The 14,515-nt window shown below is 36.8% G+C and overlaps 1 protein-coding gene across 1 annotated transcript in view; it reads right to left on the bottom strand.

The window, feature by feature from the left end:
* Window positions 1-14,515, bottom strand: part of LOC112036474 (uncharacterized) — an 18,916-nt gene extending 4,401 nt beyond the window's left edge. Inside the window, exons 1-6 of the mRNA XM_065764752.1 lie at window positions 14,115-14,515; window positions 12,648-12,738; window positions 12,412-12,499; window positions 12,047-12,116; window positions 11,430-11,499; window positions 8,923-8,992 (exon numbers count right to left, since the gene is read on the bottom strand). Coding sequence (XP_065620824.1) covers window positions 8,923-8,992; window positions 11,430-11,499; window positions 12,047-12,116; window positions 12,412-12,499; window positions 12,648-12,738; window positions 14,115-14,257 — 532 coding nt within the window. The 5' untranslated portion in view covers window positions 14,258-14,515. The remainder of the gene's footprint in view (window positions 1-8,922; window positions 8,993-11,429; window positions 11,500-12,046; window positions 12,117-12,411; window positions 12,500-12,647; window positions 12,739-14,114) is intronic.

Genomic DNA, 14,515 nt, shown 5'->3' with positions numbered 1-14,515 from the left:
ATGAAGGAAATAACATGCTTAGACAAAATCATCACAGTCACTTCAATAGGCTCCAAACTTCGAACATGATCACTATAATCACAATAGCCCTAGGGATTATGATGATAGAATGTCCAAGGAAAAGATAGAAGCACCCACCTTTGATGGTTGCCTAGACCCATGGGTTTTCACTGATTGGTTACGTCAGATGGAGAAATTCTTTGACTATTACCATTGGGCTGAGGATAAGAAAGTGAGGTATGTCAGGATAAAGTTAATTGGAAAAGCCGACCTTTTCTGGGAGAACCTTGAGGATACCCTTAGGCGACGATGTGAACCCCCCATTACTGATTGGCTTGAGATGAAGGATGCACTCTCAAGGAATTATCTTCCTCCAACTTATAGGAGCTCCCTCCTTGAGGAATGAGATCGCCTGAAGCAAGGCACTACTCCTGTGGCTAAATATATAGAAAAATTCAAGGAATTCAAGAGGCGAATTCAAATAATCGGAAGAGGTTGTCACGCTCAATAGGTTCAAGAAAGGTTTAAATGCTAACCTACTAGGCGAGATTATCACCCGAGGAGCCACTACCTTAGACCAGGCATATGACCTTGCTAGGAATTGTGAATTAGCATCCAAATCTATCTTTTGTCGACATTCTGAGCTCCGAAATACCCCTACCAACCCCCAACCTTTTGGTAGCAAACCCCATCCGATGGTTAACCCTAATAGCACCCCACCAGGAAAAGATGATAAGGGAAAAGGCGTGGTCAACGAGCCTTCAAGATTAGGTTCTCGCCTCCAATGTTTCAAATGCAATGGGGTTGGACATATTGCAACTAAATGTCCCTTTAGAACCCTTGTCATTCAAGAAGATGATAAAAAGGTTGAAGATGTTGAGAAGCTTGTGTATGACCCAATTGTCGAAGAAATCCAAGATGTTGAAGCAAAATGGGAAGATGATCCTAGCTACCTCACATGCGTTACAGCCATATCTCCCTTAGCTGATGATTTCAAGGACATCTTTGGTGTCCACAGAGTGAATGTGGTAAGGTGTGCATTGGCACAACAAAGAGACACTGATGATTGGCGAAGGAGTGCTATCTTCCAAACTTACACCAAGTGTGAGGAAAAAACTTGCAAGGTTATTATAGATAGCGGGAGTCGTATTAATACGGTGTCCTCTAACGTTGTTTCCCGTCTAGGCTTGAAATTGATCACACATCCTAACCCATATAAAGTGTCTTGGGTAGACACCTCCTCCATAACCATAACAAAAAGATGTGTCGTCCCACTTCAATTCCTCACCTATAGGGCTGAAATATGGTGTGATGTGATTCCCATGGACGTAGGGCAAATTATCTTAGGTAGACCTTGGTTTTATGATTTGGATGTCACCCTTCACGTGCAATCCAACTCTTGTTCATTTGTGTTTGAAGGTAAGAAAATTGTGCTCAATCCTTTGAAACCCAAGCCAATTGACATGAGCAAGAAAAAAGAAGTACCAAAGGCGAAAGGTTTGAACATCATAAGCTCAAAGGCATTTGAAATGGTGGCGATTGAAGAATCAGTTGTGTTTGCCTTAGTTGCCAGGGAACTCAATGGGGGAGGCCCGTGAGGAGCAACTTAAAAAAGTGAAGTCAGTGTTCCAAGAATTTAAAAATGTTTTCCCTAAGGAACTCACCAATCATTTACCACCCATGTGTGACATACAACATGCCATAGATTTTGTGCCTGGAGTGACTCTCCCAAACTTGCCTCACTATAGGATGAACCCTACAAAACATGCTGAGTTGCAAAGGCAAGTAGAAGAACTACTTTGAGAGGGATTTATTCGTGAAAATATGAGTTCGTGTGCAGTCCCTGCACTTTTTGACTCCAAAGAAAGATGAAACTTGGAGGATGTGTGTTGATAATCATGCAAATCAACAAGATCAGTGTGAAATATCGTTTCCCTATCCCTCAATTGGATGATATGTTGGATATGATAGCTGGAGCAACAATCTTCTCAAAGATAGACTTGAAAAGTGGATATCATCAAATTAGGGTTCGTCTTGGCGAGGAGTGGAAAACTACTTTCAAAACGAAAGATGGTTTGTATGAGTGGATGGTTATGCCTTTTAGATTGTCCAATGCTCCTAGTACCTTTATGAGAGTGATGACACAAGTGCTCAAGCCTTTTATGGGCAAATTCTTCATTGTGTGCTTTGATGACATCCTCATTTATAACAAATCTAGGGAGTAACACTTAAACCACCCAACTCAAGTTTGTACTACCCTTAAGAAGGAGAGTTTATATGGCAACCTCAAGAAGTTCTCTTTCTTTACCGATAAAGTCATTTTCCTAGGTTTCATAGTATCCTCAAAGGGAGTTTTTGCCGACCCCCAAAAGGTTCAAGCGATTGTAGATTGGCCTAAGCCCAAAAATATCCATGAAATTCGAAGCTTTCATCGGCTTGCTTCCTTTTATCGCCAATTCATCAAAGGGTTTAGTACCATTATGTCCCCATCACTGACTGCATGAAATGAGGGGAGTTTTAATTCGACAAAAGCTGCTACTAAGGCTTTCAATGAAGTAAAACAAAAGATGACCGAGGCACCTGTCATGCGTCTCCCTGATTTTACCAAGCCTTTTGAAGTAGAATGTGATGCCTCAGGTCTTGGCACAGGTGGAGTACTTAGTCAAGAGCGCTACCCAATTGCTTATTTTAGTGAGAAATTGAATGATGCTAAGCAAAAGTACTCCACATATGACAAAGAATTTTATGCCATTATTCGAGTTTTTTGGCATTGGCGCCATTACCTGTTGTCTCCAGAATTTGTTAGCTAATCTGATCATGAAGCCTTGCGCTATCTCCATTCCCAGAAGAAGCTGAATTTTAGGCATGGTAGTTGGGTTGAATTTCTACAACGCTATTCCTTTGTGGTGAAACATAGGGCAGGAGTTGAGAATAAGGCTGCGATTGCTCTAAGTCGAAAGGTATCTTTGCTATAAGTCATGAATGTTTAGGTTACTGGGTTTGAACGACTCAAGGATGACTATGAGTCATGCCCAGATTTTGGAGAGCTCTACACTAGCCTAAGTAATGCCTCCCGGCCAATCCTGAATGATTATACTCTTCAAGATGGCTACTTGTTCAAAGCCAACAAGTTAAGTATCCCTCGGTCTTCAGTGAGAGATTTCCTAGCTTGGGAGACGCGCAAGAGGCCTTGCAGGTCATTTTGGCCGAGACAAAATAATTGAGGAAGTGGAATGTTAATTCTATTGGTCTGGTCTTAAGAGGGGCATTGCCAAGATAGTCAGTGTCATACAAGTCACCTAGCCAAACATTGCAAGCAAAACACTAGTTTGTATACACCTCTACCTATGCTAGATCGCCCATAGCAAAATGTGAGTATGAACTTTGTGTTAGGATTGTCCTGCACCTTTAGGAAGCATGATTCTATTCCAGTAGTTGTTGATCGCTTCTCTAAGATGGCTTATTTTCTACCATGTTCTAAGACCTCTGATACTTCTAAAATTGCAAAGCTCTACTTTGATGAGATTGTCAAACTTTATGGTCTTCGCAAAACCATAATGTCTGATAATGATGTTCACTTCATGAGTTATTTTTGGAAGACTTTGTGGCATTTAGTAGGCACGATATTAAAATTTTTCACTACATTTCATCCTCAAACTGATGGTCAAATTGAGGTGGTTAATCGCAGTCTAGGCAACCTCCTTCGGTGTCTAGTGGATGTAGCCAATCGGAATTAGGATTCAATTCTTCCTACGACGCAACTTGCATACAATAACTTTGTCAATAGGTCTATAGGCGCTAGTCCTTTTGAGGTTGTGCATGGTTATACACCTAGGAAGCCCCTAGATCTTTTGCCCATGTCCCCACATGTTAGAGTTTCTAAGTCTACTGAGGCATTTGCATGACATATTCATGATTTGCATAATGAGATTCGCAAAAAAATTCAGGTAAGTAATTCTCAATATAAAATTCATGTTGACACTCGTCGACGTCATGCAGAGTTTCAAGTAGGAGATTATGTCATAATTTGGATTCGACCTAAACAGTTTCCCTCTAGGACTGTTAAGAAATTGTAGGCTCGTAGTGCCGGACCATTCAAGGTATTGAAACGGATTGACCCAAATGCATATGTCATTGACTTTCCCCATGATTATAGTATTAGCTCCTCCTATAATATAGAGGATCTATTTGCTTATAAAGGCCCCATAGTTATTCCTAATACCCCTTTTGATGAGCCTTTGCTTGATCCTATTGATGCCCCTATCCCTACTCCTTTACCCTTAAATCTGCCCTATGCGCATGAAGAATCTATTGATGCTATTTTAGATGAACAGATTGTTTCTACTAGGGATGGAGGAGTTCGCCATTTCCTAATTTGTCGGCGGGGGCGACCAGATATTGATTGCACATGGATTACTCAAGATGAGCTACCTCAACTGGATACTAACTTGCTTGAGTACTATCAAAGCTCTTCAGATTTCCCCTCGACGAGGTCGAGTTCTTCTCACCAGAGGGGAGTTGGTGCAAACACGAGGTACAAGCCTCCAATTATACGCATGTATGGGAGGAAGAGCAAAAAGAAGACGGCCCAACCTGTGGCCTTATGGATGGAGCTTGTTAGTAATTAGGTTTGAAGATTAAGCAAGCCCAAGCATTTAATAATTTGAATTTTTTTTTATGCATCTTGTTGTTTGCTATTTAAGCACTTTTTTCTAGTTATTGCAAGACAACTTTGAGAATTATAATAAACGTGTGTTTCTTTTACACAGGTGCCGACTCCAGTTTTGCTTGGTGCTAACTCTAAGCAACCCTTAGGTGCTGACTCCTAGGGTTTATCCTTTGTTTTGTTGTTGTTTAATTGTTCCATTGAAATAGTGTGGTTGTCTTGCATCAAAATGTTATCATCCTCCTTCTCAAAAACACTTGGTGTCAATGGATGTAACCTTCTTTGAGACACAATTTTACTTCTCCTCACCTCAAACTCCTCCTCAAGGGGAGTATAATGGTGATGAGGAGTTTTATGTGCCCTTACTTGTTCCTAGTACCTCCACTAATGTTGACTTGAAAACCGATTCAATGTTGAAGTGCAAGAGGCTAATAATGAGTTGTCATCCATTGATGATCAACCAAATAAGACACCTGTGAAAGAACTAAGGGCCTATTCAAGGCACTAGAAAAGTAAGACTACTCCTAAAGTTCTCGAGCAATCATCTAAACCTGACTCAGGTAATTCTACTCCTGTTCTCTCTATACCCACTAGAAATGATATTGATCTTCCTATTGCACAACTCAAAGGAGTTGGATCATGCACTCATCATCCCATATCAAATTTCCTTTCATATTAACATTTCTCACTTGTATTTCATTCTTTCCTATCCAAGTTATCTTCTATGTCTATCCCCCAAACCTTCCAGGAAGCATTAGGAGACCCAAAATGGAAAGAAGCTATGCAAGAAGAGATGAGAGCTCTTAAGAAAAATGATAAATGGGATTTGGTTGACTTGCCAAATGGAAAAAGGGCGGTTGGATGCAAGTGGGTGTTTATAATTAAGCATAAAGCGGATGAGTCAGTGAAAAGATACAAAGCTAGCAAATGGTTTCACACAAACCTATGGGATTGATAATGAGGAGACATTCGCACCAGTAGCAAGGATGAACTCTATACGAGTTCTTATCTCATTGGCATCAAATCAAGATTGGCCTCTACACCAATTTGATGTAAAGAATGCTTTCCTCCATGGAGATCTTGAAGAAGTATACATGGAACTCCCCCCTAGCCTTAAGCCACCAGCTTCTAATGGGAAAGTGTGCAAACTAAAGAAAGTCTTGTATGGACTGAAACAATCTCCTAAAGCATGGTTTGAAAGGTTTTCATGAGCTATGCAGAAATTTGGTTATGATCAAAGTCAGGCTGATCATACATTATTTATTAAGCATTCACTACAGGGAAAAGTAACAGCTCTTATTGTCTATGTGGATGATATGGTACTAACTGGAAATGATGAGGAAGAGATACAAAGACTAAATCAATCCTTGGCACAAGAATTTGACATAAAGGACTTGGGAAATCTGAAGTACTTTCTAGGTATTGAAGTGGCAAGATCAAGGCATGGAATATTTCTTTCTCAATGGAAATACATACTCGATCTTCTCAAAGAAACAAGAATGTTAGGGTAATCCAATAGAGCAGAATGTTAGGATAGCTATTGATAATCCAATAGAGCAGAATGCCCAATTGGGAGAAGACCACAACAGCCCCTTAGTGGAAAAAGGGAGATACCAGCGACTAGTTGGCAAACTAATCTACTTATCACACACTAGACCAGATATCGCTCATGCAGCAAGTGTGGTAAGTCAGTTTATGCATTCGCCACGAGAAACGCACATGAAAGCTGTTCATAGAATTCTCCATTACTTGAAATCCTCACCGGGTAAAGGAGTACTATTTGCTCGTCATGATCACTTGAAGATAGAAGCCTATACAGATGCTGATTGGGCAGGTTCAATCATAGACCTACGCTCCACCTCTAGATATTGTCTATTTGTTGGAGGTAACTTGGTTACTTGGCGGAGTAAGAAACAGTGGTTGCAAGATCCAGTGCAGAGGCTGAGTTTAGAGCAATGGCCCATGGAATATGTGAGATATTATGGATGAAGATATTATTGAGGGAGCTTGGATATGACAGTAAGGATCTCATCAAGCTGTTTTGTGACAATAAAGCAGCAATTAATATTGCTCATAACCCATTTCTACATGATCAGACGAAGCATATTGAAATTGATAACCACTTTATCAAGGAGAAACTGCGTAAAGGCATCATTTGTACTCCATATGTAAGAACTGGAGATCAACTCACAGACATCTTGACCAAGGGGGTAGCAACTAATCACTTCCACAAAATTCTGGACAAGCTGGGCATGAGAGATATCTACACCTCAGCTTGAGGGGGAGTGTTGACAGATTCTATGTATGGTATGTGTGGAAAGCTATATATGGTATAATCTTGGGCATGAAGGTGAAAGGAAATATTCAAAGAAGGAAATTGAGTAAGTTGTAGGGTTTCTCTATTTCTGCTATTGTATTCCTATTATAAGTTGTAGGGTTTCTCTATTTAATCAGAGTTGTACATAGTGGAATAAGCAAGCAATAATACAATTATTTTATTCCTCTCTTCTCTTATTACTAGTTTCTTTTGTTTCTTCAATATTGTCACAATTTATGATTGGTGACATTTGAATGCTTGATAAATCTATATATATTTATTCTACAGGATCAATTCAGATCATTTCAACACTTCAATATTTCTCTTCATTTACACATATAGAACAAGGGCATTAAACCAATTTTGATGTCATACATTTTCTATGCATTATGTTGGATAAAAAATTATTTATGTCTTATATGATTTACTGATTTGTATTGGTCAACAATGTAAAACACCTCATATTTATGTCCAAGACTGACACCCATGTTAATTTTTTAAATGCTTTTCATGATTGCTATTATCTTCTAGTCCTCAAGATAACCTTTTTTCTTGATTATCCAAGTAGCCCATGCCACAACTTTTTTGGCACATTACTTATTGAATGTAAACATTTAACCCAATTAGATTTCCATTAAAATGGGAGTAAAAAGTCTCTTTGAATAACCAAATAATGTGGGCAGCAACTTTCTTTAGAGCTGATTTCTTGAATCTGTTTACTTAATCTCAAAACGGCATTTGGAAATATTTGAGTAAATCACACCAACCTCCATCAAGGTTTGGTGTGATTAAACATGCTATATGCCTATACCCAATTTTCAATAAACAACAATACCCTTCTTAGTTTCAGAAATAATTAACAATCTAGCCCCTTGACCCCCTATGTCAGTCAACAAGTATTAACACTGGTCACACAATATTCCCTTTCAAAGGAATATGCCCAAAAAAAGAATATATTTTTTAGCCAAACCAGCGCTGCCACCTCTCTCTTACCACCGCCAGCCCATCCCCCTTTCTTTTCTATTTCAACCCTCGTCTTCTCCACCTCCCACAGTTGTTGGTTTTGCAAGGTGCCAGCAAGTCAAACAAAAATCACAAACCCACCAAACATCCTATACCCAAAAAACCAAAGCCCAAGCCACAACCACACAACCCCAACACTGAAAAATCCGGTAACCCTACATCAATGACTTCATGCCAGCACTCCACAGTGGTGCTTGAGTTGAGTTTTGAAACCCTTAATTTGAGACCTCTCTTTTGGTCTTGGGATTGTATTGATACAGAATCAAAGATGATTGATTGATTAGGTGAGTTCTAAGTCTGATATTTCACAGTTTTGCTATGCTTAAATGTTTAAGTATTGTTTTGTGAATGATTTGACTTTTTTTTAGGGTTTTTTTGGTTTGAATTAAATCATTTTATAGGTGAGTTATTATTTTTTATACTTCACAGTTTCACCTTTGGGATGTGTTCCTCTCTCACAGCAACGGATTGAGCACCCATTTAAGATTTCTCTCTCTCTCTCTCTAGGACTACTACTTTGAGTCGACTTCCAGCTTTGTTCAACCAGGAAGGGCGGAGTATTAATTATTTTCAAAATTAGGAAGGATGTGTCATTTGCCGAAAATCGTGTATATAACAAACGTAATTACACCAAACCTTCGGGTGGTTTATGTAATTTACTCTGATTGTTAACCATTGCAAAGAAGAAAGAAGACAAACATGGAAAAAAAAACACCACAATAAAATTTGCAAAGAAGATGGTTTCTTTAGAACTTTAAAACAGGGTCAGTTTGTCATAACACCAAACCGAATGCCTATATAGGTAAACTACAATACAAAAGAACAAAAAGATTCAAGTAGAGAGATTAGTAGCATAATCAAGATTCAGAAAATATACAATTTATAATCATTGCTATTAAGAAATTGACAAACTTACCACATATCTTTAGAAGAGTGAATGTTGTTGCAGCGATAAAGAAGACCATAGAAATTGCAACCCAGAAGTGCTAGAAACCAAAGATTGATAATATAGTATCAAAACTACTAGGAATAAGAACACAAAATTTCCAAAATTATAACTTTCACATTATCAAAATAAGCAAAACAATTCTCACCATTATTGAAATTTGCAGTTACATGATAATACCTTGTCCAAATATCACACAATATTGAAAGTTATTAGGAAAAGATGGCTTTAAAATTTAAATAATTGTGTTTTCCCTCTTTTGTAATATAAATTTTTTTCTTATAACAAAACATCTCCTTTTCCCATTTGTCCAGATCATAACAATTAAGAAATTGTTGCAATTGACAGATACTTCAAGTAGTCCCAACAAGAAATCCAGAAAACATATACTTGTATGTTTTACATGTGTATCAAGGGCATTGTTTGGCGCATGGGGAAAAACAATGGAAAAGTGACATAGGACATGTAGGGGAAATCTGTCTACAACAAATTATTTAGTCATACAAGAAAGGTTTAGGGCTCTAATTTAACTACAGCTTAATAAGATAGGGAAGGATTTTTTTTCAAAATAACATTAAAACTCAAACAATTTCATTAGTTAGCACATTTTCAAAACTATTTAGCAAACTAACATCTCGAGTACGAGAGACTCGATTCTGTTGTGCTAAATCGAGTGTAATAAACTCATTTTCCATGGAACTCGAGTCTTTAAGACTTGATTTCCAACAAACCCACAGAGGAAAACATCATCAAACCAAAGACTCAAACAAGAAAAACAACAAAACATTATCAAACCCAAAGACCCAGATAAGAAAATGAAGGAATTCGGCAAACCTTCGCTTTGAGCTTCGCCATCGCTGCCTAAGCTTTGGTTTAGGGAGATCTGGGTTCGTGAGCGCCTTCTTCATGGTTTCTGTTTGGGGTTGATCTCTCTAGTTTGTTCCTTCTTTATGGATTGTTGTTTCTTCGTGTTTCTGTTTGAGTTTCTTCTTCGTATTTTCTGGTTTGGGTTTCTTCTTCGTCTTCTAGTTTGTTCTTCTTCTTCATGTTTCTGTTTGGGTTTCCTGGAAGTCGAGTCTTTGAAGCTCAAGTTCTTTATTCTCGATTTAGCACAAAAAATTCGAGTCCCATACACTCGAGATGTTATTTTGCTAAATAGTTTTGAAAACGTGCTAACTAACGAAATTGTTTGAGTTTTAGTGTTATTTTGAAAGAAAAAATCCAGATAGGGAAAGAGGGCAAGAATTTGAAGCAAACATTTCTAGAAAATTTTGGATAGTGATTTAGGAATTAAAGGGTGTTCATAGCCTGTATGAATAGTATTTGTGAACAATACCCAAGAAAGAGATAAAGAAACAAGAGCATAAAGGAGATAAGGATGAGAAAGATCACACTATGGCACTCATGCCTTTCACAACCAAATACTCAACTCTATCTATTATTTGAGTACATTGAGCACAAATATTTAAGGACTTTTTCTTGTCCCAGTATTATTAGGATTCCTAATTTAACTAGTAAACAAACCTCTAATTGAATTGGACCAAAAGAGACACATAAAAGCTTATAAAATTAAATTAAATTAAATTTTAAAAAAAAAAAAAACTCACCTATTAATAAAATAAAACTCAAAGTTACCCTTGAATCTAGAAAAACAAAAACAAAACAAATATATATATATATATATATATATATTAATAACTTTATTAACCACCCCCTCCTTGAGCTTTGCCTTAATCTTATGCTGCCAAAGAGGGTATTTTTTTTCTCTAGCCATGCAATGGTTGCACCGTCAATAGTATAAAGACAATCCAATTTGGTTTCCAATACAATGCATCAGACAGGACAGAATGTTTGATGTGGATTATAATCCTGCTATAACAGGATTATCTAATCCCCAAGTGGAGGGGTTGATGGTGGAATAAGTATCCCATAATGTGGAATAAAATTACCAACCTTCAGAGAGAGAGAGAGAGAGAGAGAAGGAGATGCAAGTTAGACTTATGAGGCACCAGCAGGGAAGGTATGGACACCTCTAACTAGATCTATGTCATCTTATCACTCCATCCCTTGCAATTTTATTTTGAAACTTGCAAAAATTGAAGCACAAGCACATCCACTGCAAATGCCTACAAGGATCTATTAATTAATAAAGTACATAAGAGAGACATGTGCAAGATTGTTCCAATTTATGAGGGCTATCATGGTCCTCTAGCAAACTTTTTCTATCATTTTAACTGCGCAATTACAAGATTGAAAGGCAAAGGGCTAAGTCAATAGTTTGCAAGCTTGGTTAGACAGCTACTATATATGTTATCTATGGCTTAATCAAAATGCAGAATTTATAATGGGAGAATCAGAAATGAGGGAATTCTACAGGCCTAAGCATTGTCACCTACATAAGTGATCATCCAGGTAAATTACAGTAAAAAATGTCATCAAAAAATTTATTTAATTGAGAAAATAATTACAGAACGTACAGGAAGGGTCTCCCATATTGCTTCGTCACTCATGCTTTCTTCATCTCCAGGCATTAAAGCCCTACACATCCTATATTAAAAGACAAACCAATTACTCAGGGTTATTTTACTTATCAACAATTTACAAAATGAATTAAAAATTGAATAAACGTATTAACATAACCTTTTAAATTTGAATTAAGCAATAAAATTCTTACACTAGAGTTTAAGACCAATGGACTCTAGCTCAAATGGGACTTCCTCCCCTTGTAAGAGCAAAGGGGAGGGTAAGGTCATGGTTTGAAGACGTACTGTGTGAAAGTGTAATCACCAAAAAAAAAAGGACCAGGATTAAGGCTTGATAACAGAAAGGGAAGACATGGAAAATGTACTTTGGTGAGTAGTTGGACCATAAGGAAGGGCAAGAGTTGACAAAATGCATGAATTCCTCAATGGAAGTGTTGGGTAATCACTTCTTCCTGTTAATATATCCTTTACCCTGTGGCAGTAGCTATGGTTGTGTCTGCGGAGTTAATCAGGATTCTGTTCCAAAATTTCTTGTAGAGTGAATTGCACCATTATTATAGAAAATGAACGTTGAGGCATCGGCTTAACATCTTTAAAAAAATGCTCATTACCTGATATTATCAATCAGAATTGCTATTTCAAATGTCAACAGGGGCAGAAAGACAATCTTCAAGTTTACAACTGCAAGAAATTCAAGTTTGCCAAAAACATTAATTGATAAGGTCTGAACAATTGAGAAATGATGATAACAAGAACCCTAAACTGTTTATGTTCATGTAGACAATTAGGGAAGTGCATCAACATGTTACTTAATTAACATTTAAAAGCCGAACAGATGAATGTCATAATCAATTCAAGTATTTAATTTTTTTTCTATCTATCAAAGTTAACTCACATATTTAATTACCATTAGAACATAAAATTGCTAGCCCCAACAGCATTTATAGATGATTATGTCATGACGGATCTTGCTTACCATAACTGCTGCTCTCAAGATGTATACAAAGGAGAAGTTCAAAAGCAACAAGCAATGGTGTTGCCATGATGGCATGACAAGGTGCCCACTGTCCATGAGAAAGAAGTGTTTAATTTTCTGTCACTGTAATTAATTATACTACCAAATTTCAGATTTGCACAAGATTATTATAGTAAATTGATCTCAATAAAAATGATATATCCAAAAAAAAAACAGTTGTAGATAGTATCTCATACACGGCGATCATGAGGCAATGAAGGAGCAGGCAAGGAAAACCTGCCTCGTGCTACAACAGCATGAAAGAGCCACAGAGGGGCAAATACAGTCCTGCAGAATAAGAACAAAAGCAAAAACCACTTAATAACATATAAACAATTAATAAAAATACTATTTCTTATTGCCAGCCCACATGCAGGATATTACAAGAACATCCACCAAACCTAACCAAGAAATTTTTTTTTTTTTTAAGGCTGTTCATGCTTAAACATAGACCCTCAATATGATTATAAGTAATGATACATTTAGTAATTTGCAGCTGTCATGCATGGAATGAGACCAAATTTTCCCCTCTAGACAGCAGGAAATGGACAGATAGTACACTTATTTGAATTGTTTGACATGAACATACACGTGCTCAATACAAATTTATATTTAATAGCACATTGCTTAGTTTGTAATTACCTATTGAAATTGCTAGATAATTTAGCCAAAGAATAGCAAGGGAATACCATCAGAAAAATCCCTTACTATGAACATGAATAATCTCTCCTTGGCTAGTATTCAAAGCAACTTGCAGGGATTCACACTTGCATTCAAAACTCAAAATTCCAGTTTTAAATTACGTCTATCATGGTTTTGCACTACTCCTGTCAAAACTTTGTTAAGCAGCACTTCCAGATCAACGTGCACTAAATGGTGAGATCTTTGAACTTGGAAGAATCAGAGCTCTATATGAGTCCACATCATGGTTCTCAAATGTGAAGTAATTCACTCTTCCATATACGTGTGAATTGTACAGAAAAAGGCTTTTTTCTTTTCTTTTTTTACAAAAACAAATAATAATAAAATAAGTAGCAAGAAAATGATAACATTCTAATTATACCCTTTTTAAGTCTTATTTTTCTTTCTTTACTTTTCCACCCTTCTGTAAGTTTTGTCATAATATATTTCTTTAACTGCAAGTACATTAAACTTCACTGACTGCCAATTTTGATCACATTTCCCACAGTTTTTAAGCAAATAATGATTCCAGTTAAATCGAAATACTGCCTAGATAGAAGAATTTGAATTAAAACCACAAGGATAAGAAAATCCAACCATACAAAACTAAATAAAACAAATTTCAGAGAAATCAGAAATCAGAATCTATAAAGTCAGTGCATGCAACTATTACAATAAAATAAAAATAAAAATAATAAAAAACAGACTTACATTTTTACACACAACCACAAGTGTTTCAATCAATTTCACAACATTTATAAGCAATTCCCTCCTCGAAACATCATATATACAGAGATTGAACCAACCCATGAAGACAAAAAAAAAAAAAAAAAAAAAAATCAATCTTTGAGAACCCAAATGGATTCTAATAAAAATTTTCTTATCCCACTTTGTCAGAACCCAGATTGAAAGCAATAACAATAGTAACATGTTTTTTGCTAACATAGAAAAAGCAAAGACGAAGGGAAAAAAAAAATACGAACCACCAAGAATAAGGCAGGGCACGCTGAAGCTTAAGAGAAAGCAAGAGAGTGAAAGAGAAGAGCAAAGCATGTGCCACTAATGCTTGAACAGACTTCCCTACTATCCTCCAGCTCATCACCCTTCTTCTTCTCGAGATCAACATTAATTTTAATTTTAATCTAATAATTAATTATTTCCCAGAAACTCAAAGCTCAAGTAGTTTTACAAATTTCTCAACCAAAAATTAAAATAAAAATAAAAAGGTTTTTACAAGTTTGAAGAGAAAGAAGAGAAAGGCCCACTACTACCCACTTTTGAAGTACAACACTTTATTAACAACGTCTTCCTGGTTGACTTCGTTCTCACGCAAAAGAAACCTCTTTGCTTTTGTGTAAATTCCGATTCTTTTTTACTTGGACGA

This window comes from Quercus suber, unplaced genomic scaffold (assembly GCF_002906115.3).
Source record: "Quercus suber isolate HL8 unplaced genomic scaffold, Cork oak 2.0 scaffold_582, whole genome shotgun sequence".
In the NCBI taxonomy this organism is placed as follows: Eukaryota; Viridiplantae; Streptophyta; class Magnoliopsida; order Fagales; family Fagaceae; genus Quercus; species Quercus suber.
This window is presented reverse-complemented; position numbering and strand designations above follow the sequence as displayed.